Source organism: Tympanuchus pallidicinctus, unplaced genomic scaffold, assembly GCF_026119805.1.
Source record: "Tympanuchus pallidicinctus isolate F22 unplaced genomic scaffold, pur_lepc_1.0 scaffold5, whole genome shotgun sequence".
Classification (NCBI taxonomy): domain Eukaryota; kingdom Metazoa; phylum Chordata; class Aves; order Galliformes; family Phasianidae; genus Tympanuchus; species Tympanuchus pallidicinctus.
Window position 1 is genome coordinate 43134377 of NW_026294769.1, and position 26332 is coordinate 43160708.

The 26332-nt window shown below is 43.7% G+C and overlaps 2 protein-coding genes across 15 annotated transcripts in view; one reads left to right on the forward strand and one right to left on the reverse strand.

Moving 5' to 3' along the window:
* The window catches only part of CSPP1 (centrosome and spindle pole associated protein 1), a 53326-nt gene extending 37114 nt beyond the window's left edge, over window positions 1-16212 (forward strand). For 12 of the 14 annotated variants that reach the window (XM_052704877.1, XM_052704888.1, XM_052704884.1 and 9 more), the window contains 7 exons: window positions 455-600; window positions 1354-1494; window positions 4532-4572; window positions 5854-5917; window positions 8340-8449; window positions 12444-12594; window positions 14328-16212. In XM_052704877.1, coding sequence (XP_052560837.1) covers window positions 455-600; window positions 1354-1494; window positions 4532-4572; window positions 5854-5917; window positions 8340-8449; window positions 12444-12594; window positions 14328-14554 — 880 coding nt within the window. In that variant the 3' untranslated portion in view covers window positions 14555-16212. Of the gene's footprint in view, window positions 1-454; window positions 601-1353; window positions 1495-4531; window positions 4573-5853; window positions 5918-8339; window positions 8450-11565; window positions 12014-12443; window positions 12595-14327 lie in introns of those variants that run through there. The other 2 variants (XM_052704891.1, XM_052704890.1) reach the window with 2 other exon arrangements.
* ARFGEF1 (ADP ribosylation factor guanine nucleotide exchange factor 1) overlaps window positions 15668-26332 on the reverse strand; it is an 83519-nt gene continuing 72854 nt past the window's right edge. Inside the window, exons 31-39 of the mRNA XM_052704866.1 lie at window positions 26084-26219; window positions 25858-25996; window positions 21737-21806; window positions 20955-21084; window positions 19983-20122; window positions 19459-19627; window positions 18712-18850; window positions 17786-17903; window positions 15668-17086 (exon numbers count right to left, since the gene is read on the reverse strand). Of these exons, the coding sequence (XP_052560826.1) occupies window positions 16922-17086; window positions 17786-17903; window positions 18712-18850; window positions 19459-19627; window positions 19983-20122; window positions 20955-21084; window positions 21737-21806; window positions 25858-25996; window positions 26084-26219 (1206 nt within the window). The 3' untranslated portion in view covers window positions 15668-16921. The remainder of the gene's footprint in view (window positions 17087-17785; window positions 17904-18711; window positions 18851-19458; window positions 19628-19982; window positions 20123-20954; window positions 21085-21736; window positions 21807-25857; window positions 25997-26083; window positions 26220-26332) is intronic.

A 26332-nucleotide genomic window follows, 5' to 3' on the forward strand; every position in this document is an offset into this window, starting at 1 on the left:
TTGGTCTAAAACTGATGTCTAAGTTTTTATCTCACTGCCTTCCCTCCAAGGCTGTGAGTTGTGTCTGGAGACTGCAGTATCTGTTAAATAGAGCAATGCTGTAGGAGTACTTTCTTCCTTACAGAAATTCATACCCTTTTATTTAAAACTTCATGGTTTGCTTCCAAACTGTGCTAGGTAACTGTACCCACTAGTTGCAAAAGACTCATCAGATCAGAAGTCATAGTTCTGTTCCTTAAAGTAAGAGGTTCTTTTTTCTTTGTTTCAAATAGATTATTTCTTCTCATTACATGATATGCAGTGTAATTATTTTCAAATTAGTAGCTTTAAATAAACAGTTGCTCAGTGTCTAAGTATAAGAAGTGAGTTTTATTAGCATTAAACTGTGCTTTCATGTAATTCATGAGTATTGCGGTTTGAAATGATGTTTTGCTTGTTTCACACACTCTTCAAGTGGGAGGAGAGAGAAGAATCCAAAGGACATATTTGAGATGGCCAGGCTGCGTCTGCAGGCTCCGGTGAGGCGGCCTTCGTCAAAGGATGCACAAGATCCTGTCAACATGCAGAACATCTGGGATTTTAATGAACTTAAATACAAAGGTAGGGAGATCTTGTTGCTGAGGAAGAAAGTCTGTGAAACACCTTTTCCTCCATCTTCCACGTCACTCAGGATTTAAAACAAAAAACACTGGCTTCTTCTCAGCCACTGCCTATGCGCAGCATGCTCTGTGGGCAGCATTTTGCATGCATGTATGTCACTTAGTGTGAGTGTTTCTACAAATGTCTACAGTTTGTTGTTAGCTACTACACCACTGCCAGAATCAGTGTGCAACCACTTGGCACATACCTTATGGGGAACCTTGCTAAATTTTATGGGGGTCTTTTAAAGAATACATGTAATTTTGATGGAGAAATGTTTTTCTTTTCCAAAATGTTCGTCAACTGTTGAATATTGATTCAAAGAATGCTTTGAAAGATTTTAATTTGATAAATTGTTTAATTATATGATTTGAGCTGTTCTCATAACATTTCTAATTTGATCGATGGACACCCCCCAAAATGCCTTCTAGATTTTGGAGGGAGAAAGCATTGCTCTTCTCTGTAAGGGCCTTCTGGCTGGAGATGTCATTTTGAAGTTAAACAGGAGTGCAAGCTCTTTAAAATGAGGGTATATCAGCCTGCATCTCTTATGCCTGCCATAAAGGTGTGCTACTAAACAGCTTGGGGGATAGAATGCCATTGTCACCATTCTTTTTAATGTTTCTTCTGACTGTGAACGTGTAACTGCTTTAAAATTTCTTTTCCAGAAACATTAGTTTGAAGTAAAATTCTTATTTCCTATCTTTGTTCTAGATTCTGAAACACGTGTAGGCTTAAGGCAAATGTATCCTGATCCTCCAAAAGATGACCAGACTCTAGAAATTCAACAGCAGGCTCTGTTGAGAGAGCAGCAGAAGAAACTTGACAGAATGAGAATGAGGAGAGAAGCAGAAGGTAAGGAATGAGATAATTTCGGTGGCTTTGTCTATTGCTTTTGTATTTGATGAAGGTTTTTAAAAAATGGCAGCTCTGATTTTACCTTGATCTTCCCTGTCAACACTGCAGCACAGAAGTGTAAAGCACTTCTGTTCACCAGAACACTGAAATTCTGTCACATTAAAAAGCATAGAAGTATTGAATGACTTCTTTTAAAAATGTGTGACTATTTCTCCTTATTTTCCTGAAAGGAATTTAATTACTGCTTCGTGCTTGCTTCAGAACAATGCAAGAGAGAATTAGGTTTCTTACTTTCTGTTAAAGAAAATCATAGAGCAGTAAAAATCTTCTGCTGATACCTGGTGGAGGTGTTAGCAGGTAAGTCCCTCCCAGCACCTTTTCAGTTCTCACTGGAGGAGATGGCTTTGAAGCTGTATCAGTTATAGTGCAGCCAATGTGTCTTCTACTTTTATCTCTTAGTACTAAATTCCTTTTATGTTTGTAGTCATGGTTTGAATGTTTCACAGATTCAGAAATCTGTATCCTAGAACAGACTTGGCTTTAGAAATCATGTGTAGGATTTTGCAACTTACTAGCAACTCCAGAATGGGTGAATGTTTTGGTGCTGTAGCAAGGTGGGCAGTATTGCTTATGAATAATATAACATTGCAGTTACAAATCAGCATCTCTGTAACATCTTCTGGGCTGATTACAAGATTTTAAATATCACAATGTCAAAATTGGGTGTGCAGGGTTGCGTTCAGTCTTGCCCTTTCTGGGGTGGACTGAAATTGTGTAAAAGAGGTCAGTAGTTTCAGTGGAGAACTGTGTGTTTCTGGTTTTGGTTTTCTTCCCGTTGGAGTATTACTTAACAGGCAGTCTGAGAAGGCTCTGATTTAATGTTTCCTGAAGAGCAACCTTCACTAGCTGGAAAGCAAACTTGCCTTTTTCATTAGTTTTAAGGCTGAGTGGTTGTATTAGATGTAAGCTAATGCTGAATGGATACTGCAGTCTTACGTGGGGGCAAACTAGCAGCAGGCATTTTCTGCTGGAACACAAGGAGCTGATTTCTAAAATAACTTTCCACTGAATCTTACAGAGGATCCTCAAGCAGCCTTTTCTCTCTCTCAATCCCATTTACTGCTTTATAACATCATTTATAGCCTGTCAGCACGTACTGAGCTAGATAATTAGTTACCATGTTATCTCTGTATTTCCAGTTCATTTTCCTCAGAGACAAGTTCATCTTCTTCCCCTCAGTGAAAATCGATGAGCAGTTTTATTGTCTGATATGAGGCAGACAGGAAGATGAATTAAAGCAATGTGTATAGTGGATAAGAGGCCGTGTTACAGGCTGTTGTGGCAAAGGCTTTCCTGTTTTATCATACTGTATGATAGTGTGGATTGCCTTACCTGCTTAAAACAAATAATTGGAGAGAAGGCTGTGGGGAGACCTCATTGCAGCCTTCCAGTATTTAAAAAGGGGATTATAAACAGGAAGGAAATCAACTTTTTACAAGGGTAACAGTGATAGGTCAAGGCAAAATGTTTTTAAGCTCAAGGAGGGAAGGTTTAGATTGGATATCAGGAGGAAGTTCTTTACAGAGAGAGTGGTGAGGTGCTGGAACAAGCTGCCCAGAGAGGTTGTGGGTGCTCTATTCCTGGAGATGTTCAAGCCCAAGTTGGTTGGGGCCCAGGGCAGCCTGGTCTGGTACCAGATCTGAAGGTGGTTGGCTCTGCCTGCAACAGAAGGGTTTGGAGGCTGGTGATCGTTGGTGTCCCTTCCAGCCCAAGCCATTCTATGATTCTGTGGCTGTCCATAGGACTGCTAGCAGCTACTTCTGGGATGATAAATAGTGTAGTTTACACTCTTTTTTTTCTTCTTAATTCACAAATATATTTAACAAAAGAAAAGCAAATGAAATGTACAAAATACCTGTGAAGATGAAGATAAGAAAAATACGCTAGAAAAGGCAGTATAATCTTATAATAGGAAGGCCATATACTTTCAGGTTCTCACGTATAGCTTGGAAAGTTCAGATTCACAGAATCATAGGGGCTGGAGGGCACCTCTAGAGGTCATCAGGTCCAGTCCACCTGCAAAGCCCCCTACAGCAGGCTGCACACGTAGGAGTCCAGGTGGGTCTTGAATGTCTCCAGAGAAGGAGAATCCGGAGCCTCCCTGGGCAGCCTGCTCCAGTGCTCCGTCACCTCACTGTGAAGAAGTTCCTTTGCATGTTGGTGCAGACTTTCTCTGCTCCAGCTTATGGCCATTTAATTGCTGTCTCATCTGCTGGTGTGTTTTCTCATTACCGTGTCCTAGTTTCACTGGGGTTCAGCAGTGTGCAGAGCGTGTCGCAAAACAAACTTCTTTCTAGCTGTGTACCTAAATGTCTTGTCAGATACAGTATTTCAAATAATGTGGAAAGATGTTAAGGTCTCAACAGGTGAAACTGGGGAGGGTAAAAGAGAAACCCAGGTATTTGTGCAGCAACCTTTTGTGCTCTCATGGGTTGATTTGATGTTTAAAACTATACGTGTCCAACCCGGTAGTTTTTTGTTGTTCTCTTTTAAGAAGAAAAATCTTTTAATAAAAAATATTTTAAAAATCTTTGATCCTTATGTACCTTAACTATATGATATGTTTTGAATGTGGCCTAAGACAATTGCTCAGGCAAGCCAAGAAGTTGGACACCTTGGTAAACCATCTCACAAACTGAGGTCTTTCTGATATACCCAGCCCTTCAGAAGTGTGTGCACTTGAGAACCCTCAAGTGAGAACCCTAGTGTTCTCAGAAATAATATGCTATTGACTCCTGTTTGATTTTTCTGGTAATACTTGTGTTGGCATTCAGACACTTTACTGATCTTCGGAGTTTTCAGGTGTTCAGTTAAGATGTATACAATTTTAAAGGAAGCTGTAGTAATTGACAGTGGTTTTTCTCTTCCATGTAGTAGCAGAAGTTTTGTCAGCACGTCGTGTGTCAGTGTTCTCTCTTTTCTTATGACACTGTAATTATTTGATCTTTTCTCTATGTGGTTCTCATGGATGAAGATGATTCTCCTTCTGGCTACAACCCACAAACCATGGGACTGGTAAGAACAAAACAGGTTTTTTAAAAAAAAAAAGTAATACTGTGCTTTTTTCAAGCACAAGAAATGCTTAATGCTTATTAAATTGTGTGGCTTGTACAGAATTTGGAGGAAAGAATTACACCCAAGACAGCGAGCTTCTTTAATGCTATTGCTTAATAGAATGATTAACAGGTTCTTAAGCTTGACGTGGAAGTTGTTTATCTTTGTATATAGAGATTGTTTGATTCATTAGCTTCCTTTTTTAATATTCATCGATACTTACTTTATATTCATACGATGTTAGATTGCTGCTGGGAGTGTGAATTAGTGGAAGCAGCCGAGCCAGCAGCAGTAGCTCTGAATCCATGTGACTTGAGTGATGCACACTGTCTCAAAGGAGAAGTTTATTTTCTGGTGTAAATAAAGCCAAATGAAGTGCTATCAGAATTGGGTTTTTATTTTTTTTTCACTAACCTAACTGCAGAACAGCAGACTTCAGCGGTGTTTTGTGGGAGTGTGGGCCCATATATGGTGGAAGACTGCAAGGAACAGCTGTTAGCCTCAAGGATAACACTATAACTTCATGCAGAAATGAAATATTACTGAGCAAATGGAAAATATGCATCACCTTAATGCATCTTAGAGTTGTAAATTAATACCTGAAAGTCTTCTCCAGAGCAGTGGTTTGCAGTAGAAAGTTTGTTTCCCCTTGTTTCTTCTAATAGTTTCTACTACTTTGATTTTTGTAGTGATTTTCAAGTTGAATTTCTGCTGCAAATGGTTGCAACTATGCAGTGAACTGTAAGCAATGATCTTAATGCTTGTTATTATTAGGAAGATATTTGGTGCTTTAATACCAAAGATTGCATGTGATGGGATAAGCAAAAATATGAGGAGTCTTCCCTCTTTCGATCAGAGCTTTGGACAAACCTTGGGTGCAGGCCTGCTGCCGGCTTTGTCCTGTGGTGTAAAGCTCAGGTGGTGACTGGGATGCACCCCTTGATGGATATGGTGGCTTACACAGACTGCCACAACCATTGCCACGTGCAGACAATTTCAGCAAATGGTGCTGCAGCAGAAAAGTCCAAAAACTACTGCGTAAGGAGAACATGAGCTATTTGAAAAGATGCACTTTTTTGCAGCTATGAAGTATAGAATAGTGCAAAACACTGCATAGCTGCTGTTTCCTTTGCAGAGCTTCAGCAGATGTTAAATGTACGTTATTTATAATAAATATATTTATAATAAGGTAATAGATATTGAGGCATCTGACTTTGCAAGTCTTCTGCTTCACCTTTGCAGTTCAGGAATGACTCCCACGAATCCTTGAAAAATTCGCTGTTGGAATCCGACAGTGCTTTTATTGGTGAGTTTCTCTCTTTTAGCACATGAGGAGTGCACAAATGTACCTTTTAGCATAGTGATACTTTTCTGAACAGGTTATTGCTGTTTCAGAAGCTGCTGTGGGTGTAGCAACTGTGATTTTTTTTTTTTAAAGTGATAAAGTAAATGATGCCATCAGTACAAATGCAGATCTTTATGGAATTGTACTGCAGTAAACTTGCATGGATCACACCTAAAGTCAACAACTCTGCTAAGAGCCTTAGGCTGCTTTATGTCTTTTTGTGAGAAGGCATCTTTCTGTGTAATGCTCTGTCTGGGATGTCGCCTTGCGGGGGAGCTTTATTCGTTTATCTTTATTTCTAATAAAAGCCAGAAATGAAACAAAACCGAAAACCAACCAGCACAGGTCTCTGAAGTGTTAATTTTCCATTAGTAGGCATTACAGTTCCTTGAAATTCTCTTTATCATCTAAGGGAAGTAATCTTATACGGTTTTTATTCTCTGCTATGGGGAAGATGCAGTACTTTTTAATGAAACTCAGTATTTTTCCACATACTGATTATAATCACATCTGGCTTTGCTTAAAAACTTTTTATTTGAAATATATTTGGACTTACTCTATTAACATATGGATCCTGGTGAACCTGACATTAGGAGGGGCACAGGGTATTGCTTTCAGCCTTGTTCAATGCATTTGGTGCTTTCTGTAGTCTTACATTCTTCGAATTAGGAAATCCTATTTATTATTTACTGCTCAGATGATGAAAAGAAAGATGCTCAATGGTCTTAGATGAAGTGAGTGCATCAGTCTAGAATCTGGCCAAATAGCTTGCCTGTAATTTTGGTCAAGATGGGTGCCTGTGGAGAGATGTGAGCAGGAGGGCAGCTGTTGCTGCCCTGCAGGTGCTCTTCAACCCCCAGTGACACAGAGCTCTGAGGCTACCTGAGCCAAATGCTGCATGTTTACATTTAATATGCCTTGATAAGGTGAGGCTTTGGCTCTCTGTCCTCTATGAACTGTATCCCCTCTTTTGGAATGCGGGGAATGTGGCTACTGAGGACAAGGAAAAGGCTGAGGTTCTCAATGCCTTCTTTACATCTGCCTATAACAGCCAGGGCAGTTATCCTCTGGGCTTTCTATCAGTGCTCCTGGTTAACTGGTGAGGTCCCAGAGGATTGGAGGCTTGCTGATGTGACTCCCATCTTCAAGAAAGGCCGTAAGGAGGATCCGGGAATCTATATAGGCCTGTCAGCCTGACCTCAGTACCAGGGAAGGTTATGGAGCAAATCATCTTGGATGAGATTGCACGGCATGTGCGTGGTGTCCAGGGGATCAGGCCCAGCCAGCACGGGTTCGTGAAAGGCAGGTTGTGTTTGACCAACCTCATCTCTTTCTACGACTGGGAGACCAGTCTGACAGATGAGGGAAGGGCTGTTGATGTAGTCTGCCTAGACTTCAGCAAAGCCTTTGACACGGTCCCTCACAGGCTTCTTCTGGGGAAACTGGCTGCCCGTGGTCTGAACAGATATACCCTTCTTTGGGTAAGGAACTGGCTACAGGGCCGTGCCCAGCGGGTCGTGGTGAATGGAGTGAAGTCCAGCTGGCGACCTGTTTCAAGTGGTGTCCCCCAGGGTTCAGTACTGGGGCCCATCTTGTTTAATATCTTTACTGATGACCTAGATGAGGGCATTGAGTGCACCCTCAGCAAGTTTGCAGATGGCACCAAGCAGGGAGGTGGTGTCGATCTGCCTGAGGGTAGGGAGGCCCTTCAGAGGGATTTAGACAGGCTGGATCACTGGGCTGAGGTGAATGGGATGAGGTTCAACAAGGCCAAGTGCCAGGTCCTGCACTTTGGGCACAACAACCCCATGCAGCGTTAAAGGCTTGGGGATGAGCGGCTGAATGAGTGTGAAGAGAAGGACCTGGGAGTGTTGGTTGATGCTTGGCTGAACATGAGCTGACAGTGTGCTCAGGTGGCCAAGAGGGCCAACGGCATCCTGGCCTGCATTAGAAATAGTGTGGCCAGCAGGAGCAGGGAGGTGATCATCCCCTTCTACTCAGCACTGGTGAGGCTGCACCTCGAGTACTGTGTTCAGTTTTGGGCTCCTCACTACAGGAAAGATGTTGAGGTCCTGGGGTGTGTCCTGAGAAGGGCAACAAAACTGGTGAGGGGTCTGGAGCACAAACCTTATGAGGAGCGGCTGAGGGAGCTGGGGACACGGGGTAATGGCTGCAAGTTGTATCTGAGGAGGTTTAGATTGGACGTAAGGAAGAACTTTTTCTCTTAGAGAGTGGTCAGGCAGTGTTCAAGAGGCGTCTGGATGACGTGCTGCGTGATGTGGTTTAGTGCTTGTGGTGGCAATGGTGATGAGGAGATGGTTGGACTGGATGATCTTATAGGTCGTTTCCAACCTTGTGATTCTATGATTTTATGATTTTGCAGGTGCTAATGGAGAAACTTTTTCTGCCTTAGAAGAAATTGACCTATCATCACAGCTTCCACTTTCTGCAAGGGAGAGGAGACGAATAAAGAAGAAAGCACTGGAGTGCACTGTAAGTATGGTAACCAGATTGACTTAAATATGAAGACAGGACACAAACCTGTCGTTGTTGGACAGTGCTTGTGGTTCCTTAGTGGCTGGATGACATGGATACAGAGGGTGTACATGTATGGCTAGTTGCCCTAAGTATGCTGTTGTTGTGGTTTAACCTGGCAAGCAGCTGAGCATGATAGAGCTGTTTGCTTGCTCCCACCAGGTGGGTTAGGGGAGAGAATTGGAAAAAGTGCGCGAACTCCTGGGTTGAGATAATGGCAGTTTAATAAGAAAGAGGAAAAAATGAAGTACAAGAAAACCCCTACCCCACAAACCCAAAACAACACAAGAAGTAATGCACAACACAGTTGTTCACTGCTGGCCAACTGATGCCCCACCATTCCCTGAGGAATGGCAGCTTTCTGGCCAACTCCCCCAGTTTCAACATGTCAGCATGTGGAATAGAATCTGTTTTAGATCTGTTGGTCTGGGTCAGCTGTCCTGGTTCTGTCCCCTCCCAGCTCCCTGCCCAATCCCAGCTGGGGTGGGCAGTGTGAAAAGCAGAAGAGTGCCTGCTTCAGCACAGGCGCTGCTCAGCAATAACTAAAACCTCATTGTGCTGTCAACATTTTCCTCCCAGATCTAAAAGGTAGCCTCATACCAGCTAGAAGGAAGGAAATTAATTTTATTTTAGCCCAAACCAGCATAATGACTACCCCTCATTCCACACCATCTAACTCATGCTCAGGTCTTACTCTTTCCAATATGTCCTCACCAGCACCCTTGCCATCCTTTGATACAAACGTACAGATCTCATTGCTCTTTTTCTGTGGATTATCTCTTTAAAATGTCCATTGAGCTTATTTAGTCCATGACTTTGAGCTCCATCTGTCACAGCAGTCATTCAGGGCTGGAGAGATGGTGTGTGGTGTTGAATTGTTGCATGCTGAAGCCAAGCCAGGTTCCATTGTTCTATTGCTATACACTAGTGAGAAAAGCCTGGCCTCATCCCTTTGCCTCCCACCTCTCTTTAGATATTTATAAACATTTATCAGATTCCCCTCTCAGTCTTCTTTTCCCCAGGCTGAACAGACCCAGCTTACTTAGCTTTTCCTCATAAGGGAGATGTTCCAGGCCCTTAATCATCTTTTTGGCCCTCCACTGGACTCCTTTCTAGGCGATCCCTGTCTTTGAACTAAGGAGCTCAGAACTGGACACAAATTATTGGCCGTTCTCACCAACATCAAATCACCTGGAGGTACACAGCAGACTTCCTCATCTTCATGCATTACCCCCCAAGTGCACCCAGGTCCTTGAGAAAAAGCAGCCTTATGCATGGGTTTGCCTTTGCTTGAGGCAGGACTAACCCATACTGTGGTGCCCTACACAGGGCTCTACAGGGACTTTATCTCCTTCTACAGAGCATAAGAGTTTTTTCTGGGCAGGGCCATCTTGACTGGCACATCTCTGAATGTTGATTAACCAGGTGACTTTTGTTAAACGTGTGCCCCAGTGTTTGAATATCCCAGCACCCATTGCTCTCAATGTAGTTTTTAACAGTCCATTGTATCATTCCATTTTCCAGAGGCTGATGCATGGTGGGGAATGTGATGTACTCACTCAGTGCTGTGCTCCTTGGCCCAGGTGTTTATGGGGTTGTTTCAGAAATGAGTCCCATTGTCTGACTCGGTTCCTTCTGGGGTGCCATGTCACCGTAAGACCTGCTTTTTAAGGCCCAGGATGATATTTTGGGTGGTGGTGTGGAGCACGAAATACATTTCCAGCCATCCAGTGTTAGCTTCCACCATTGCAAGTATATGGCACTTGCCATTATTGTGAGTGAGAAGGTGATAGAATCCGCCTGCCAGGCCTCCCTGTATTTATGTTTCAGCCATTGCCCTCCATACAAAGAGACTTGCTTGGCTTGCTTAACTCCAGCATATTTCACATCTGTGGATAACCTGTGCAACAGTGTGTGTGGTCAAATCCACCCCTTGATCCTTATCCCATCTGTATGTTGCTTCTCTTTCTTGATGGCCTGAAGCGTCATGGCCCATCGAGCTAGAAATAGTTCACCTTTACACTGCCAGTCAAGAGCTACCTGAGTCACTTCAATCCTAGCAGCCTGCTCCACCTGTTGGTGGTTCTGGTGTTCTTCAGTGTGTGAAGACTCTTGGGTAGGTGGGCATCTCCACGTTGTGCTGTTACCACCGTGTTCTCTACCTGGGCAGCAATATCATGCCACACTGCGGTGACCCAGATGGGTTCATCCTGGAATCTTAGTGTATGTCTCAGCTCACCCAGGGGTAGGGATCAGGAGGTTTTTGTCTTGTTTATGAGTTCTGTCGCATCCACCTCCTGTTCTTACGAATGCTTTGTAGCAGTTTGCTTCTTCTGATGCTTTCTCCTGCTCTCTGTTTAGGAGAAGCTGCTTCTTCCCTTACTGAGTGAGCTGACTTCTGCTCCCATTCTTTCTTCTTGGATACCTGTGACAGCTCAGCCATGGTGTCTGTTGCAGGGGTCGGATTATCCACAGTGTTGTTGTGGGTCTGTTGCTGTTAGATCCAGAGGCTGTCTCTTCCTCTTGAAGGTGGTGACAGGGGTCAAATGAGGCTAGGTAGGTCAAACCCCGGCATGCTGCAGTGATTTGTGTCTCTTTGGAGCTGCCAGGTGATGGTGTAACTTTTTTCAGTCACTTTTTCATATCTCTGCACTTGTTTAGAGTGAAGTTTCAATGCATTGGAGGTGCCCTGTGTTCTGGGTGCCTGCCCATGCCTTTGCAGCTGTCTTGCCTTGGGGCAGAGCTCTGGGTGGTGGTCTCAAATAATTGTTTAGCCTTAGAACGAAACCTGAAACATGCTCAGGAGACACAGCAATAACAACGTGCTGGTTTGGGTATCCCAAAGGTATACACAAATCTTAAGCATTCTTCTAATTGACCAGGAGGAGAAGGGTTGACTCTCTGAGAAGAAAAGGTAAGAAGTGTAATTGCTGATAGTTTCCAAAGAACAAGGATGGCAGCAATGCTGAGTGCAGCAGTAGATTATGCTTTCATCACTTTGTGAGTGTTATGCAGTACAGCAGAGTGAGAAGACCCAAAGCAATCTTTAACCAGCCCTCTGCGCTGATAAACAGCAAAACGGGGAGCAAGTACAGCAAGAAAGGGATTGCACCAAGCAGCCCTGAGAGCAGCCCAAGCAGCCCTGAGAGCAGCCAAAGCAGCCCTGACAACAACCAAAGCAGCTTTGAGAGGAACCAGAACAACTCTGTGAGCCAACAAATGAACATTGTGGACAGCAACTATTAAAATAATGTGATAATTATGAAAAAATACAAGCAAATGTGTTCTCTCTAACACGCTGTGGTCAGATCTGTTGCTGTCTCAGCCTGCGGCCCGCGTTGGGCACCAAAAGGAACGCAGCGGTGTAATGCAGCAGCAGCTCAGTACCACACCGTCGTTTTGCACTCCTCCGGGGGAGCTGGGGGAGAGAATTGGGGAAAGGTTAAAAAAAATAAAAGTGTGAGAACTCGCGGGCTGAGGTAAGGACAGCTTAATAAGAAGGAAAAAAAAGAATAAGCAAAATGAAGGAAAGAATGAATAAAACAAAAGCGATGCACAACGCAATGGCTCACCAGCAGCCAGCTGTACCCAGACAGTCCCCAAGCAGCAGCAGCCCCTCTGCCAGCTCCTCTGGTTCTACCGTCGCCTGTGTTTTGTCACGTGAGATAGCTCTCTGGCCAGTTAGGTCAGCTGTCCTGCTTATGTCCCTTCCCAGCAGCTGCTGCACCCCAGCTCCTTGCCGGCAGGACGGTGTGAGAAGCTGAAGAGTCCTTGACTTGATGTAAGCACTGCTCTGCAATAACTAAAACACCCATGTGCTATCAACATTGTTTTCTTCCTGAATCTGAAACGTGGCACTGCCTCAGCAGCTATGAAGGAAATTAACTCTGTCCCAGCCAAACCGGGACAGCTATGTAACTGCAGGATTTCTGTGTTTTTGCATTTGCTGCAGGAAGATGTCCCACCAGCCCAGACACCGCTGCTGCAGCCTGACAGCGTGTCTTTGCACTCCGACTTCAGCCTGGATGTTGATCAGATGAAAGGCAAAAACGAAGAACGAGTGCGCAGGCTGACCGAGCTCCAGCAGAGATCTGCTCACTTAGGTATGCCCGTGTGCTAGGATTTACTGTGTCATCTCTAGATAGGTACAGCAGTCAAAGGAACTTGTTCATATACTGCCTGTAGCTGAGCAGGGAGTGCCTGGCTCCAATAGATTTTACTTATCGAGGTCGGTAACCGTTGTGAGAGGCTTCCAACAAGCTTCAAGCAGCGTGTTGTAGATGAAGCTTAGAAGAGCACAGTGGGACAAGATGCTCTGAGTGCTGCCTCGTCATGCTCTGCTGCTTGTCCCATCCGTACCACTGCTCATACTGCAGGGTGCTGTGTGGGTTACAGCAGCATGGTGGTGATGCTGAGGGAAAGAGAGCGAACCCTGACTGTTGTTGGTGGGAGGCCCGGCCTGTCATTTTTCATGTGATGTGATTTGTGCTAATGAATTCTTTCATGTAAGACAGAAATCTTTTTTTCATTGAGGCAGTCGCTGTGCTGTCTGGTAATTACAGTGTCAGTACCTTTTTATAAACACTGTGAGAGTGTGAGATGAATGAGATTACAGCTGCTGCCAGGTTTTCTGTTTCTGTAGCTATGGGTTCTCTTGCGATGTTTTTTGTTTGTTATAACCACCTTGCTCAGATTTTTAGTGAATATGGAGGTAGGGTTTTTTTTTCCTTTGTAATCCAAACAAATGGGTTTGCTGATTTCAGTCCATCCAAATTAGTCCACTTTTGCCCTGTGAGCTTCTTTTGCTCTCTTCCCTCATTTTCTGTCATCTCTTCTTTGTAACCATTTGTACTTCCAGCTGCTGGAGGAGGTAAATAAGAACAGAGGCTGCATCTGCCCAAATTTAAGTACTGCTGTCTCTCAAGACAGGAGCAATAAAAATAAGTGCTGTATGTCTTCTTCATATTCATATATGATAATAGTAATAAAAAAGAATCACTGATATTCTATGCTGTACTGTGCCTAAGATATAAGGTCTGTATCTATGGCTGACCTGCAAAACCAGTAATAATAGCCTTCAGAGTGGTAGTGGACCCATGTTCTGAAGGGAAGCAATTGGTGGCAGCAGGCTCAACAAGCCCACTTCTTGGAACGACATTGCATTACGGTTCCTACGGTGCCATCTGTGCAGGTAATTGCATTTGCCCTGCTTACCAGTGCTAAACTGTTTATTTCTTGGGTGTGAACAGAGTGTCTCACTGAGCAGGCTCAGCCATAAGGCTGTCGCTCAGTGGCTTCATTCTTCCCTGCGTGTGTGCACTGGTACATGAGATATGCCTTGTGCCAAGAGGCTTGGGGTGAGCAGCTGGGCAGGCACAGTGGGGTCTGCCCACATCAGCCCTGTGTTGGTGTGGCACAGGAGAGGCTGTTGGCATTGGGCATGAAAGGCCTGTGGGGATGTACCTGCAGTGGGCCCTGACCTGCATAACATCTGAAATGAGTCTTAAAAACAGCTGTTCTTTTTTGCTTTTGTTCCTGCTTAGTCCAGACAAATCAGCATGTTTGGTGTAGGGATGATGATGATGTCTCTTCGGGAGGAAGTTTTTCACACAGAGGTGGTGAGGCACTGGAACAGGTTGCCCAAGGAGGCTGTGGATGCCCCATCCCTGGAGGCATTCAAGGCCAGGCTGGATGTGGCTCTGGGCAGCCTGGGCTGGTGGTTGGTGACCCTGCACATAGCAGGGGGGCTGATACTAGATGATCATTGTGGTCCTTTTCAACCCAGGCCATTCTGTGATTCTCCTTCAGCACACTTGTGTTGTTCCTCTCCCCACAGGTGAGGATGTTGCCCTAGGAGAAGCAGATGACTTGCTGAAGCCTCCTCCATCCAAGGACAGCCGCCCGCCCAGTTCTGTTGACTCCATTGCCACAGAGCCCTGGCTGCGGCCGGGAACGGCAGCAACGCTCCACAGGTTCCTGACGGAGCAGCAGAGCCCAGCCAAGCTGTCTTCTGAGGGCACGCTGCCGCTGGGCTGGCAGGGCCTCTCCACTGCACACGGCTGAGCACAGCCTGAATGGAACCCACGTGTGCCTTGCAGCAAGGGAAGGGAGCGTCCTGTTTGGCACTACTGCACTTTTAGAGTCTCTCATAGGGATAGCTGTACTCGATGTGAATAGCGTGGAGCTCTGTGTGCAATTACAAGTAGCAATAATGAAGAAATGGAAGCTGCAGTGCAGGGGGGATTCTGTACTACAGGGTGGTGGAAGTGGGGCAGTGAAGTATTTTGGCATTTTTTGCACTTTTTATACAAGTTAGTTTCAGCCTTGGAGGTGAATTTGCAAGGAACAGCGTGTGTGGGAATTTGATATTAAATCAGAGTTACATTTTACCTTTGCTCATAGCAAAACTCCAGGAGTGTTTGCAAATAGAGGCACAACAGCAGAGATGCAGTTTGAGCTTTTCCCAAGAGGATGAACAGCCTGGAGGCCACTTCCCAGTGCTGAATGGGGGCTGTGGTGCTGAGGAGGTGAGCAGTTATATGGAAGAAGGTCTGTTAGCAGTATATCTTACCTTCCTAACTTGGTTTGTGTTGGAGTATATATTTATGTTTCTGATTCAGGTGATAATAAATTATTTTGTTACTGAAAATCTGAAAGCAGGCTGAAGTAGCATTGGTGCTGCAGTTGCTGTCACTTCCCTTCTCATGAAGGAAGCGGAGTGCCAAGGCCCTCTTCAAAGCAGGAACAACCCACGGAGTGAGAGCTGAGCAGAAGCTCTGCTCTTCACAAGTGTCCACAGCTTTTAGCACAACCCCATTCCCTCTCGCTTATGGTTACCCCCCTTGGCTCCCCCCATGCTGTTTGCATTCAAATGCTGTTAGTTCTTCAAAAAGGATCCTCCAAATCTTTCCTAACAGCTCAGTGGGCAGTGCTCTTTTTGCTGCACCCCAGAAAGTCATAATGTTTTATGAGTGCAAACTACACAGAGGTCAGGCCCTTTAATTCCTGTCAGTGGCTTTTCCCCAGCTCCTGCACTCAGCTGCTTCCAGCTCTGCCTTCCAGCACCCTGCTGCTGCCTGCTGCTGTTCCTCTCCCTCAGTTCCAAGTCATGGATCCGTGGCAAAGGAAGGTATAAAACAAGTGCTGTTGCTTAGGCTGGTTTTGATTGCACTGATGAAAGAGTTCAAAAACTTTATTGACCTATAACCCGATTAGAGTATGCCAGATGAGAACCAAATATTGTACAGAAAGTTGTACAGAATTTTTTTTACATAGAAAACTTTACATATCTGTACCATATACATTTTGTCCATCTGAAAAAAATTTCTACATCCATTGTAATACAGAATGCTTGACAATCTCGTCTTTTAACCATCAGAGCACAATTCACAGTATGAATACATTTCCAATAAATTTAACCATCCCCCAACCATGCCCGATTTGTTACTCGAATATATTCAACATTAAATTCTGTACATCTGAGTGAAATCTACATCAAACAAAAAAACATGTGACAGCAGACACAACCTAGACTTGTTTGCAGTGATTCAAGTTCCACTCCTCGAAGGATCATCGTTTTGATGGCTCGTTATACTGAGAAGCCCTAAAACAAGTATATTACAGGTAGTTCAGTCAGTCGTGGTACTTCTACCTCTGCTCTTGACCAAAGTCAGCAACACTAACTGCTGGGCTACAACGAAACCAGAGAAATAAACCACAACCCCCCAAAAATAAACCCAAACTTCTAGTGCATTTGGTAAACAATTCAGTGGGATGGGTTTTCAACAAATCAAAAATACAGAAATAAAACAATTCAGGAAGAACTGTATAGTGTTAAAGAGTTTATATTACAGACCTGCATCTCTGTACATTTTCACAGAAGGATGATTACCGATGTCTCAGTCAGCCTGAGTGTGCAAAAAATCTTAGAATATCAGACATAGTCGCTAAATAACTTCTACCATCAACAATAATCTCCTTTTTCTTTTCACTATAAACATTTGATCCTTCAAAATACAGCTCTCCTGAGTTGTACTTCTCGCAGAAGCTCAAACCTTTACATAGAGTTCTTTGGGTACGTTTTCCTTTCACACCCGCCACAACCACGTGTTGCTATACTGCTGTCTAGGACAGGAAAGGATGGCGCAGCCCAACGCTGACCAGGGGACTGTGCTGAAAACTGGCTCTGTGCTCAGCACCGGCCAGGGCAGAGAAACCCATAGACAATCCATCAGGAAACAAAGGGACTGGAGTGTTGCAAGCCTTAATTACAGGCGTAAGCATCTGTACCATTCATCCTTAGACACACGCTGCCTGCCGCACAAAGAAACCATTGCTATGGATGCCCAGACAGAACGGCTCAGCTCGCTGGTCCTTTTATTTAGCTGAGGAGTTCAGGCTTTTAAGGGAGCAACCCCCAGTCACTACGTGCTACTGCTTGCTGATTGCAGACTCGTGCTCTGCTGGTTGGGATATCTGAAACACCACGCCGATCCGCAGGAAAAACCTTCGCAGAACAGCCCGGAGTTCAGGGATAAGGTCAAACTGCATAATTTCACACAAGAGAGGATAGTAGAAAGAGGCGTGAGCCTTGAACTGGGGAGAAAACAAACAAACAGCCAGGTTATTCCACAATGCACCAGCACACCTCAGAAAGCCTGCGAGTGAAGAATTTCAAATGCTCTCCTAAGTCAAGGTGAGAAATCCATGAAGTGACAAGCCGAAGCATCACCGTAACAGGAGCCTGCAGTGCTGGGATAAGGCTAAGGCAGCTGTCAAGCCTTCTGACATGCTCACTGGCTGCACGCAGATCTCTTACTCCTCACCAGGAAGAATTCTGCCCTTATCCGTTATGTCTGTGGTTGTGGTTGGCCTTGTTCACTTAATAATTCAGCCCAGTTCTGCTAGAAATGGTGGGAGATCTAAATAGAGATTTATTTAATCCAGAACTGCTTTGGAAAAGGTCAAGGTGACTCACGTGCAACATGGGAAGCAAAAGCAGGAGTTATTTCCAAGCACTTTGAAAGCAGTACCAGCCACTAACCCTTCTCAGCAGGAGAGGCATAAAAGCAACTCAAAACACATTTCTAAACAATTTTAGCATCTTTAAAATATTCTCAGACAGCTCAGCAGTCACTGTACCCCCATTCTGCAATGCAGCCGTTGGTAGAGTGCAGCTGCAACACAGATTTCTACAATACACAACCCTACAGAGCAGCAGGAACTTCTGAAGCAAAGAGCTGCTGGTTTGGAATGATACTTAATGCAGCATTTCAAGTAGTTCCCATTACCTACCCTTTCATCACTTATCTTCAGAACTTTAGTCAAAAATAAGAGCAGTAGATTAGTCCAGGCCTCCCGATGGCTTTCTGATGTGAGAGTAAGAAAGTAACTCAGAGCCTCACTGCAGACACTGGAGAGAGAAGACACAACCCAGTAACTCACACTGTATTTTGAGCTCTACTATAAGGTGAGCTTTGGCTTTGTAAGTAGCCACACCAGCATAGAAAACTGGCACAGAACCACATTGCTCTGGGAAAGCTACTGTGAGTCTCATGATTAACAAAAGTGGTGGCTTTGCTCAAATGAAAACCAAAACCCAGTGCTGAACAGGATGATGAACTGTAATAGCCGTGTTTGCACGTCTACATAAATGGTACCAAATGCTCTCTGAGGGGTGTTAGAATGCAAGACAAAATGATACAACAGACTGAACCTTGTGCTGATGCAAGAACATACTTTTTCATCTTTGCTCCAAGTCCTTTTAATAGACTTGGTCTATTAAATCTTAAAATACTTCCATTCTTTCTCCACCATGGTTTGAAGGCCTCTGTTATTCCAACTCTGGCTTGAAGGACTTTGCAAAGTAAGAACGTTCAGGTAAATCTGAGTGGATTATAATTAATATTCAACGTTGCAAAAAACAACATGCCACAAGCTTCTATGTGCCCACAGTATCCTGAAAGCCTGTGCTCGTTTCTACAGATGAGAACCAACAGCATCAGCTCCCTACAACAGCTGAAGTTACTGGGGAAAAAAAAAACAGAAAAGTTTGATATATACATGTATTTTTTGTAAAAATGCCTCACTGACCCACATGCTAGCTGGGACCACCACCACACAGCGCTGTTCAGTCAAATAAGTGTACTACAAACAAGCAAACCCAGAGCAGCACGTTCTTTAAGAGATAACATGAACAGGTTCTGCTATACAGCCCTTACTTTAGCAGCCTTTGCTGGACTTCTTCCCACGCGCTGGTTCGGCTTTCATCCATGTACATGCGGAACAGAATGCGTAACCCACAGGCAAGACTGCTTGTCTCCTGCTTCAGAAGATTGGGCTTGGACTTGCCTTTAAAACCTAAAGAAATTCAAAGAACCCGTTCAGGGCTTTGTTTGTTTCACTGAAGTTTTTGGTACCTCTCCTGAGCATGTCCTGCATACAGACAGCATACTACACGTTGTATTTGTTAACATACAACACACAACACATATGAACAGAAATAATACATGTTTATACAAATATATGCATTTAAGTATTTACTTTATAATGTATACTATGTATTTATAAATTAATATTGCTAATTTCAGTGCAAGGAATAGGTTGCACTGCTCCAGTACAGAGATTCCATTTTCAACCCGTTTTGGAAAACGCCACAATTTCAAGAGCAGACTTGTAAGCCCCACAACCCTCCTAACACTGTTTTGTACCTGTAGTTTCCAAACACAGGACTCACACCTACTGCCAGTGTTTAACTTGGCAGCTGTGTACACCCAAAGGCAGCCCCTTACATCTTTGCAAATTCAAAAGGCATTTGCATCCAAATAGATGGGGCCTCCTTCACTTAGGGATGTCTAAGGCTATAAAATTACAGCATCACTGTATTTTTAAACCTTTCTTACCCATCTATTCAAAACAGAGCAGAATGTTCATGAAGAATCTCTCTCCACAGAGACTGACTGACTCACCTGCTTTCCAGAGAGCAGTTCTTTGTTCATTGTTGGAATTAAACGCCTTGGCAAACCTGTGAGATTCTAGCAGACAATCGAGGAGTTTGAAAAGCTGCTGCGATGTCAGAAAACGATACATCCCTTGATCTTGTGTATCCACGTGGACATCAAAATCTACTGCATCTCTCTATTTGGGGAAAAAAAGATTTCAGGTCAGAATTGACAACTGCCTTCATGAAGCTCCTGTGACACTGCAATCCTACCCTGTTTTCATCTGCAACTGTAAACTTAAAACTGTATGAAAAATTGCACCGCATCCCAGGTTGGAGAGATCTCTGAACAGCAAACATTCTAATCTCCACAGCACAGCACAGAAGCACAGCAAACCCCATTTTACACAAGCTGTAAAAGATCTCAACAGTCTGCTGCAAGTTCTCTAGCACTTCTAAAGGCTGTAAATTCGATGTTACAGGAGTTTATGAAACTTTGTCCACTTGAGAAAAAGCTGTTAAAGAGGGAATACACCTGTGCATTTTACTTACTTGTGCTGCTGCTAGATTCTCTGCATCCTCTTTTTTGCTAGTTGCAGGGAAGAACACAATGTTGTCGATAGTCTGAATGAGTTCCAGCTGTACAACACACTTGATCAGAAGAGCAGCAAACAATTTCTGTTCTGGAAATTCTTTGAAAAAGAAACAGTGCTTAAAACACCAGAGTATTATGTTACTTCTCCAAAGCTGTTCTTCAGTTTATTCCTACAACAGCTCAACTTCAAGCACATAAACCAACTCCGGAATCTGCCCATCTAAATCACTGCTCTAAAATCAGGGCTGATGACCGTGTTAACAAGGAAGGCTTTAAAAAATTACTTCCTACCTTTTGCCAAGTCACCTGCCACGCACTGGGCAAACAGTCAGCATTACATAAAATCACCCAACTTAGCGACCCTGTTTTTAGCACCAGTGCAATGGCAAGAAGCAGCAGCTGGGAGACTGCCTGCAGGCAAAGGAGGCAAAAGATAACACTGCTATCACAGATGTTTGCCTTGTGCTTGGGGCAGTAATAGCACTAGGCAAGAGCATTTTAGGCAGCAATGCAAAACTTCACGTAAGTATCTTAAAGGTTTGATATACTCTCTTCAGACCTGTCTACGTGTACTTGTTCTCACCTACTGATTTTATTGCACTCTACACAGAAACAACTGTCTTCTTACAGAGAAAAACTACTCTCTGATACAGGACTGTAAGGAGAGCACAATTTTTAGTATTTTGCACTAAGTAAAAAGCCTACAAAAGCCAGCAGCATCTTTCTCACTTTTTAATGCACTGCTCAAAATTGCAGACCCCACAATATTCCAAAGGAATTCTGTCACACAGCATGGAGACAAAAATGTAATCCATGCCATTTTTTTCCCACCTGATTTTTCTTAAACTGCAGTTGGAGCTACAACTAAAGACATCACCTGCTAAGTACTACCCAACTGATACAAGACACCAAACCACTCAAACACGCACTTGCTGTTGATCTGGCTTTGCTCACTTCTTCACTTCCTGTGGGCACTGCAGTGGGTTGATGTGGACGTCCATCTGAGGATCTCGGTTGAACAGTATCATGAATATCTACAGATTTCTGGGAGATTGTATCCTATAAAGAAACCCCAAAAATTATTTACAGAGTACTTCTGTGAGCTAATCATCAATAGCAGTGTGCTTCTTACACAGCGAGTCAATGAGTAGTATTTTGGATATTTCTTTTTCTACATCAGCTGAAGGTTACAATCACAGAATGGCTTGCATTGGAAGGGACCCCAACAATCATCAAGTTCCAACCCTTCTGCCACACGCAGGGCCACCAACCTCCAGGTCTGGTATCAGACCAGGCTGCCCAGGGCCGCATCCAACCTGGCCTTGAACACCTCTAGGGATGGAGCATGCACAAGCTCCATAGGCAGCCTGTTCCAGCACCTCACCACTCTCATAGTAAAGAACTTCCCTCTTAAATCCAACCTAAATCTTCCCTCTCCCAACTTAAAACCATTTCTCCTTGTCCTGCTGTTATCTACCCTTGTAAAGCAGTTACTCCCCTCCTGTTTGTAGGCTCCCTTTAGGTCCTGGAAGGCTGCAATGAGGTCACCCCGCAGCCTTCTTTTCTCCAGGCTAAACAAGCCCAGCTCCCTCAGCCTGTCTTTGTAGGAGAGGTGCTCCAGCCCTCTGATCATCTCTGCAGCCCTGCTCTGGACCTGACATATTTGTACCGAACGCTTGCAAGCTTTTAAAGTATCAACTTGACAGCTTACCAGTTTTTCTTTTGCATCAGATGGTGATACAGGGACAAAAGCCCCACCGACCGGCTTCCAAGTCAGCAGCCTTGAAAAGGCAAAACCAGTAACAAATAAATTAGTAAGCATAAAAGAACACTCAAAACTGATACTCTAGCAGGCAAACCACTCTAATAAGGTGGCTGGTTTGTTTTCAAAGTTAAGGAAGCAAAACCTAAGAAGTGGATATAGACAACTCTGTAAATTAATAAACTTATTTCACTTTTAAGGAGTAAAATAGATACATTTTGTTCTTTCATACGTATTGAAAAATATCAGTATCTTTGCTGTTTTTTTTTTTTAAACTTCTACATTTCTGCCAATTGCTTGATTGGACAACTAGATTCTGTTCTAGGCAGAATATCAGTACTTTAGTGTCACCAGCCAGCCTCATTCTCTCATACTGCCTTAAGCTGTCCTCAGAACATGGACTGAATTTATCCACCCCTGGCCAAGTCAACATGCTGTGAAGATCCTCTGCCATTCTCTATTTGGGATATGTGCCAGCATTAAGGTTCTATTTACACTTAAAAGTAGACATTTCCACTTAAAATTCAACATATCCATGTCAGTTCATTGCTGTTATGAGGCAACAAGACACTGATGGCAGTAATTCTGACCTCTCTCCTGCTATTTTCCTATTGCATGCAGCTGTCTCAAGGCTCTGTGCCTTAAACACTTAAAGGTTTTATCAGCTGCAGTTTATGGAGGCTGTTTGTGCCTGACAACAATTGAAGGAGCTCAGGTTAAATAACTTAAGTGGGCAAATCATTGCTTGGTCCACCACAAGTATTGCTAGAAAGAAAATTAAAGTTATTGGTCATTGTTAGCATCTCAAACTATTTAGGAGGCATTTATGGAGTAAGGCCTCAATCTGAATGAAGCAACCCCTGATGAACATTTTTGTCTGCATTTCTTAAGTAAGATCTTCCCAAAACTGTAAAGGATCCTAACTTGACACATCACTGGTCTCCATACAACTGAAAGAAGACAAATCACAGCAAATGAAAAGATAAAATCCAGAAGCATGTAGCGAGGCACCAAAGTGGTGCAAATAATTGAATTGGTTCTTGAAAGCTACCAGGACACAAGCTGCAGATTATTCTGAACCACAGGTTAAGTCTTGACAGCCAAAAATAAGTTAGACTAGGCTTAAAATGCCATCTGCTAACGGGGACATTAGAATGAGTCAACACAGCCAGGTCATCACAAGTTGTGCTAGGAACCAATTCACCAGAACAAGAGGGCATTCACTCTTTCTGCCATGAAAGCTCAGAAAGAAGAAAAGAAACTCGTACAAAGTTTCCACTAAAAGTATGAATAAATATCTGTGTATCATAATCACTTTTTTTTTCTCCATATGAAAAATTCAGCTTTATTAAGACTTCAGCTTTAATAGAACACATTAAGGACAAGAGAGTATTTTTTAAGTAGCCCAGTGAGTGCTCAGAAAAAAGCAAGCCCCAGGAAAGAAGACTGATTATATGTGCTCAAGGGAACACTTGGGTATAAAATCCAAGCGTGATTTACTTAGCTCTGCAGAAATTAGGAAGTTTCCAGCAATGAAAGAAGGGATAACATAATGGAATTTCCTAAAGAAGGTTTAGAAAGATTTCAAGAGATGGGAAATAAAAAATGGAAATTTGTGGAAGGAAATAATGCCTATTTTTCCATCATCTAGCTAGAGGCAACAAGAATATTTTGAATGTGTCTAAAGATTAGGATATCCCGTGTGCTGCTCTGCAGCAGTTTCTGGTATATGACTGCAATACTACCCACAAGCATATGCTTTGATCTTATGTGGAAAGGGAAGCTCGTGTTCTGCTAGAAAATGTTCTGCTTTCGAATTATGAGACGTCCTAAGTCAGGGCTAATTTAATTGGATTTTTATTCCCAGAAATATGATTTCAATTTTTAATTTTGGCAGTTACCAAAATGCAGACAAGTTCCTGGCCCCCTGATGTTACAGCTTTATTTTAATAATAATTCCTACCCACTCATGTAGACAAGTGGATGAGGTAGTTATATATGGATTAACTTAGGTTTCTTTAGGTCAGAACCAAGTGTTGCCCAGAACCAAATGCTAAGAACTAGCTCACAGACATAGAACAAGTCCTAATGTAGCAATCCAGCATCATCAGGCTTGAAAATAAGAAGTGTTTCAACTCAGTGGTGGTGGAGTAAGAACTAAAAAAGAAAATCTAGGCTCAGACAATGCTGGAAGTGGTTTCTTGTTACACTGCTCTATGATCACAGAATCACAGAATTGTAGGGGTTGGAAGGGACCTCCAGAGATCATCGAGTCCAACCCCCCTGCCAAAGCAGGTTCCCTACAGCAGGTCGCACAGGTAGGCGTCCAGGCAGGTCTTGAACATCTCCAGAGAAGGAGACTCCACCACCTCCCTGGGCAGCCTGTTCCAGTGCTCCGTCACCTCACTGTAAAGAAGTTCTTGCGCACATTTGTGTGGAACTTCCTGTGCTGCAGTTTCCAGCCGTTTCCCCTTGTCCTGTCTCCACACATTGCTGAAAAGAAACTGGCCTTGCCACTCTGCCCCCCACACCTTAGATACTTATAGACCTGGATCAGGTCCCCTCTCAGTCTTCTTTTCTCAAGGCTGAACAGACCCAGTTCACTCAGCCTTTCCTCATAGGAGAGATGCTCCAGGCCCTTCACCATTTTTGTGGCCCTCCACTGGACTCTTTCCAAGAGATCCCTGTCTTTTTTGTACTGGGGAGCCCAGAACTGGACGCAGTAATCCAGGAGAGGCCTTACCAGGGCAGAGTAGAGGGGGAGGATCACCTCCCTCGACCTGCTGCCACGCTCTTTTTAATGCACCCCAGGATGCCATTGGCCTTTTTGGCCACAAGAGCACACTGCTGGCTCATGGCCAACCTGTCGTCCACAGGACGCCCAGACCTGCAGAGCTCCTCTCCAGCAGCTCATCCCCCAGCCTGTATTTGTGCATGCAATTATTCCTCCCTAGATGCAAGACTCTACACTTGCTTTTGTTGAACCTCATCCGGTTTCCTACTGCCCAGCTCTCCAGCCTGTCCAGGTCTTGCTGAATGGCAGCACAGCCTTCAAGCATGTCAGCCAATCCTCCCAACTTCGTATCATCAGCAAACTTGCTGAGGATGGCCACTATCCCCTCATCAAGGTCACTGATGAAGATGTTGAACAAGACTGGACCCAGCACAGACCCCTGAGGAACACTGCTGCTTACAGGCCTCCAACCGGACTCTGCACCACCAACGACGACCCTCTGTGCTCTGCCAGTCAGCCAGTTCTCAACCCACCTCACTGTCCACTCATCTATCCCACACTTCCTCAGCTTTGTTATAAGGCTGTTGTGGCAGACAGTATCAAAAGCCTTGCTGAAATCAAGGTAGACTACATCTACCACTCTCCCCCCATCCACCCAGCCAGAGACAACATTATAGAAGGCCACCAGGTTGGTCAAGCACGACCTCCCCCTGGTGACCACTCCTCATAACCTCCTTCTGTTCCAGTTGTCTGGAGATGGCATCCAGCACGAGCTGTTCCATCACCTTTCAGGGACAGAGGTGAGGCTGACATATATGATATATATGATGTGTACATATAATGTACAAACTTAGAATAGTACAGCTTCACTCTTAGAAAACTCACACAGGAAAAACACCACAAAGGGAAAGAGCATTACAAAGCATATATATAGATTTTCTTGAGAAGATTAGGACTCAAAAAAACCAACCAAAAAATACGATGTATGCTCAGAGACTTAAATCTGTAAGGTAACTGCAGCATTGTAACTAGTATTTTTTGAAGAAAAATTGACTGTGGGGAAAAAAAATAGATATGTAATTAGAAATTGCAAGATCAGCCCACTGGTTGCATTCTTCTATTAAAAAGACCGACTAAAAAAGCAGACAGTACTTCTCAAAAGAGCATAAAGCTACAGGTCACAGATACCATATCCCACAGATGGTATTTCTAATTATCATTTACAACACAATAAAAGTAAATCCAGCACCTAACAGCTATATGTAACAGTTTGAAACCAGTATCTGCCATCCAGCTAAACAATGTTACGAAAGTGAGGTATTAACAGTCCTCTTACGCATGAGGAATTGTAGTTTTGAAGATGTCCAGCATGCAAGTGCAAGTTTTATCCCAGATTTCCAGGGTAAACTTTTCACCATTTAGGATGACAACATTCTCCAAACAGTTTGTACCAGAGCGTGCCAGTTGTTCATTGTCTGGAAAAGAAAAATAGGGCATTTGTTTATTTGCTTGCAACATAGTAAGATGTCAGCATTGTTTAACATAATTTGGTACAGTCCTACCTTGCTGCACACACCAGTAGAGCTGTGCAAATATATCGTCCAGGAGAACATCACTAAGCACTTCCAGATACTGTGTGAATACATCACATATTGCATAAAGTGCATGGTTGCAAGTAGTTGTCATCCATTCAGCTTTCTAAGAAGGTTAAAAGGAAAAAAAAAAAAGATAGCAACTTGGTTTAAGATGAAGCTTTTAAGATACATCTTCCTGCAGGTATATAAACACATTTATTCAGTTTGGATTGCTTT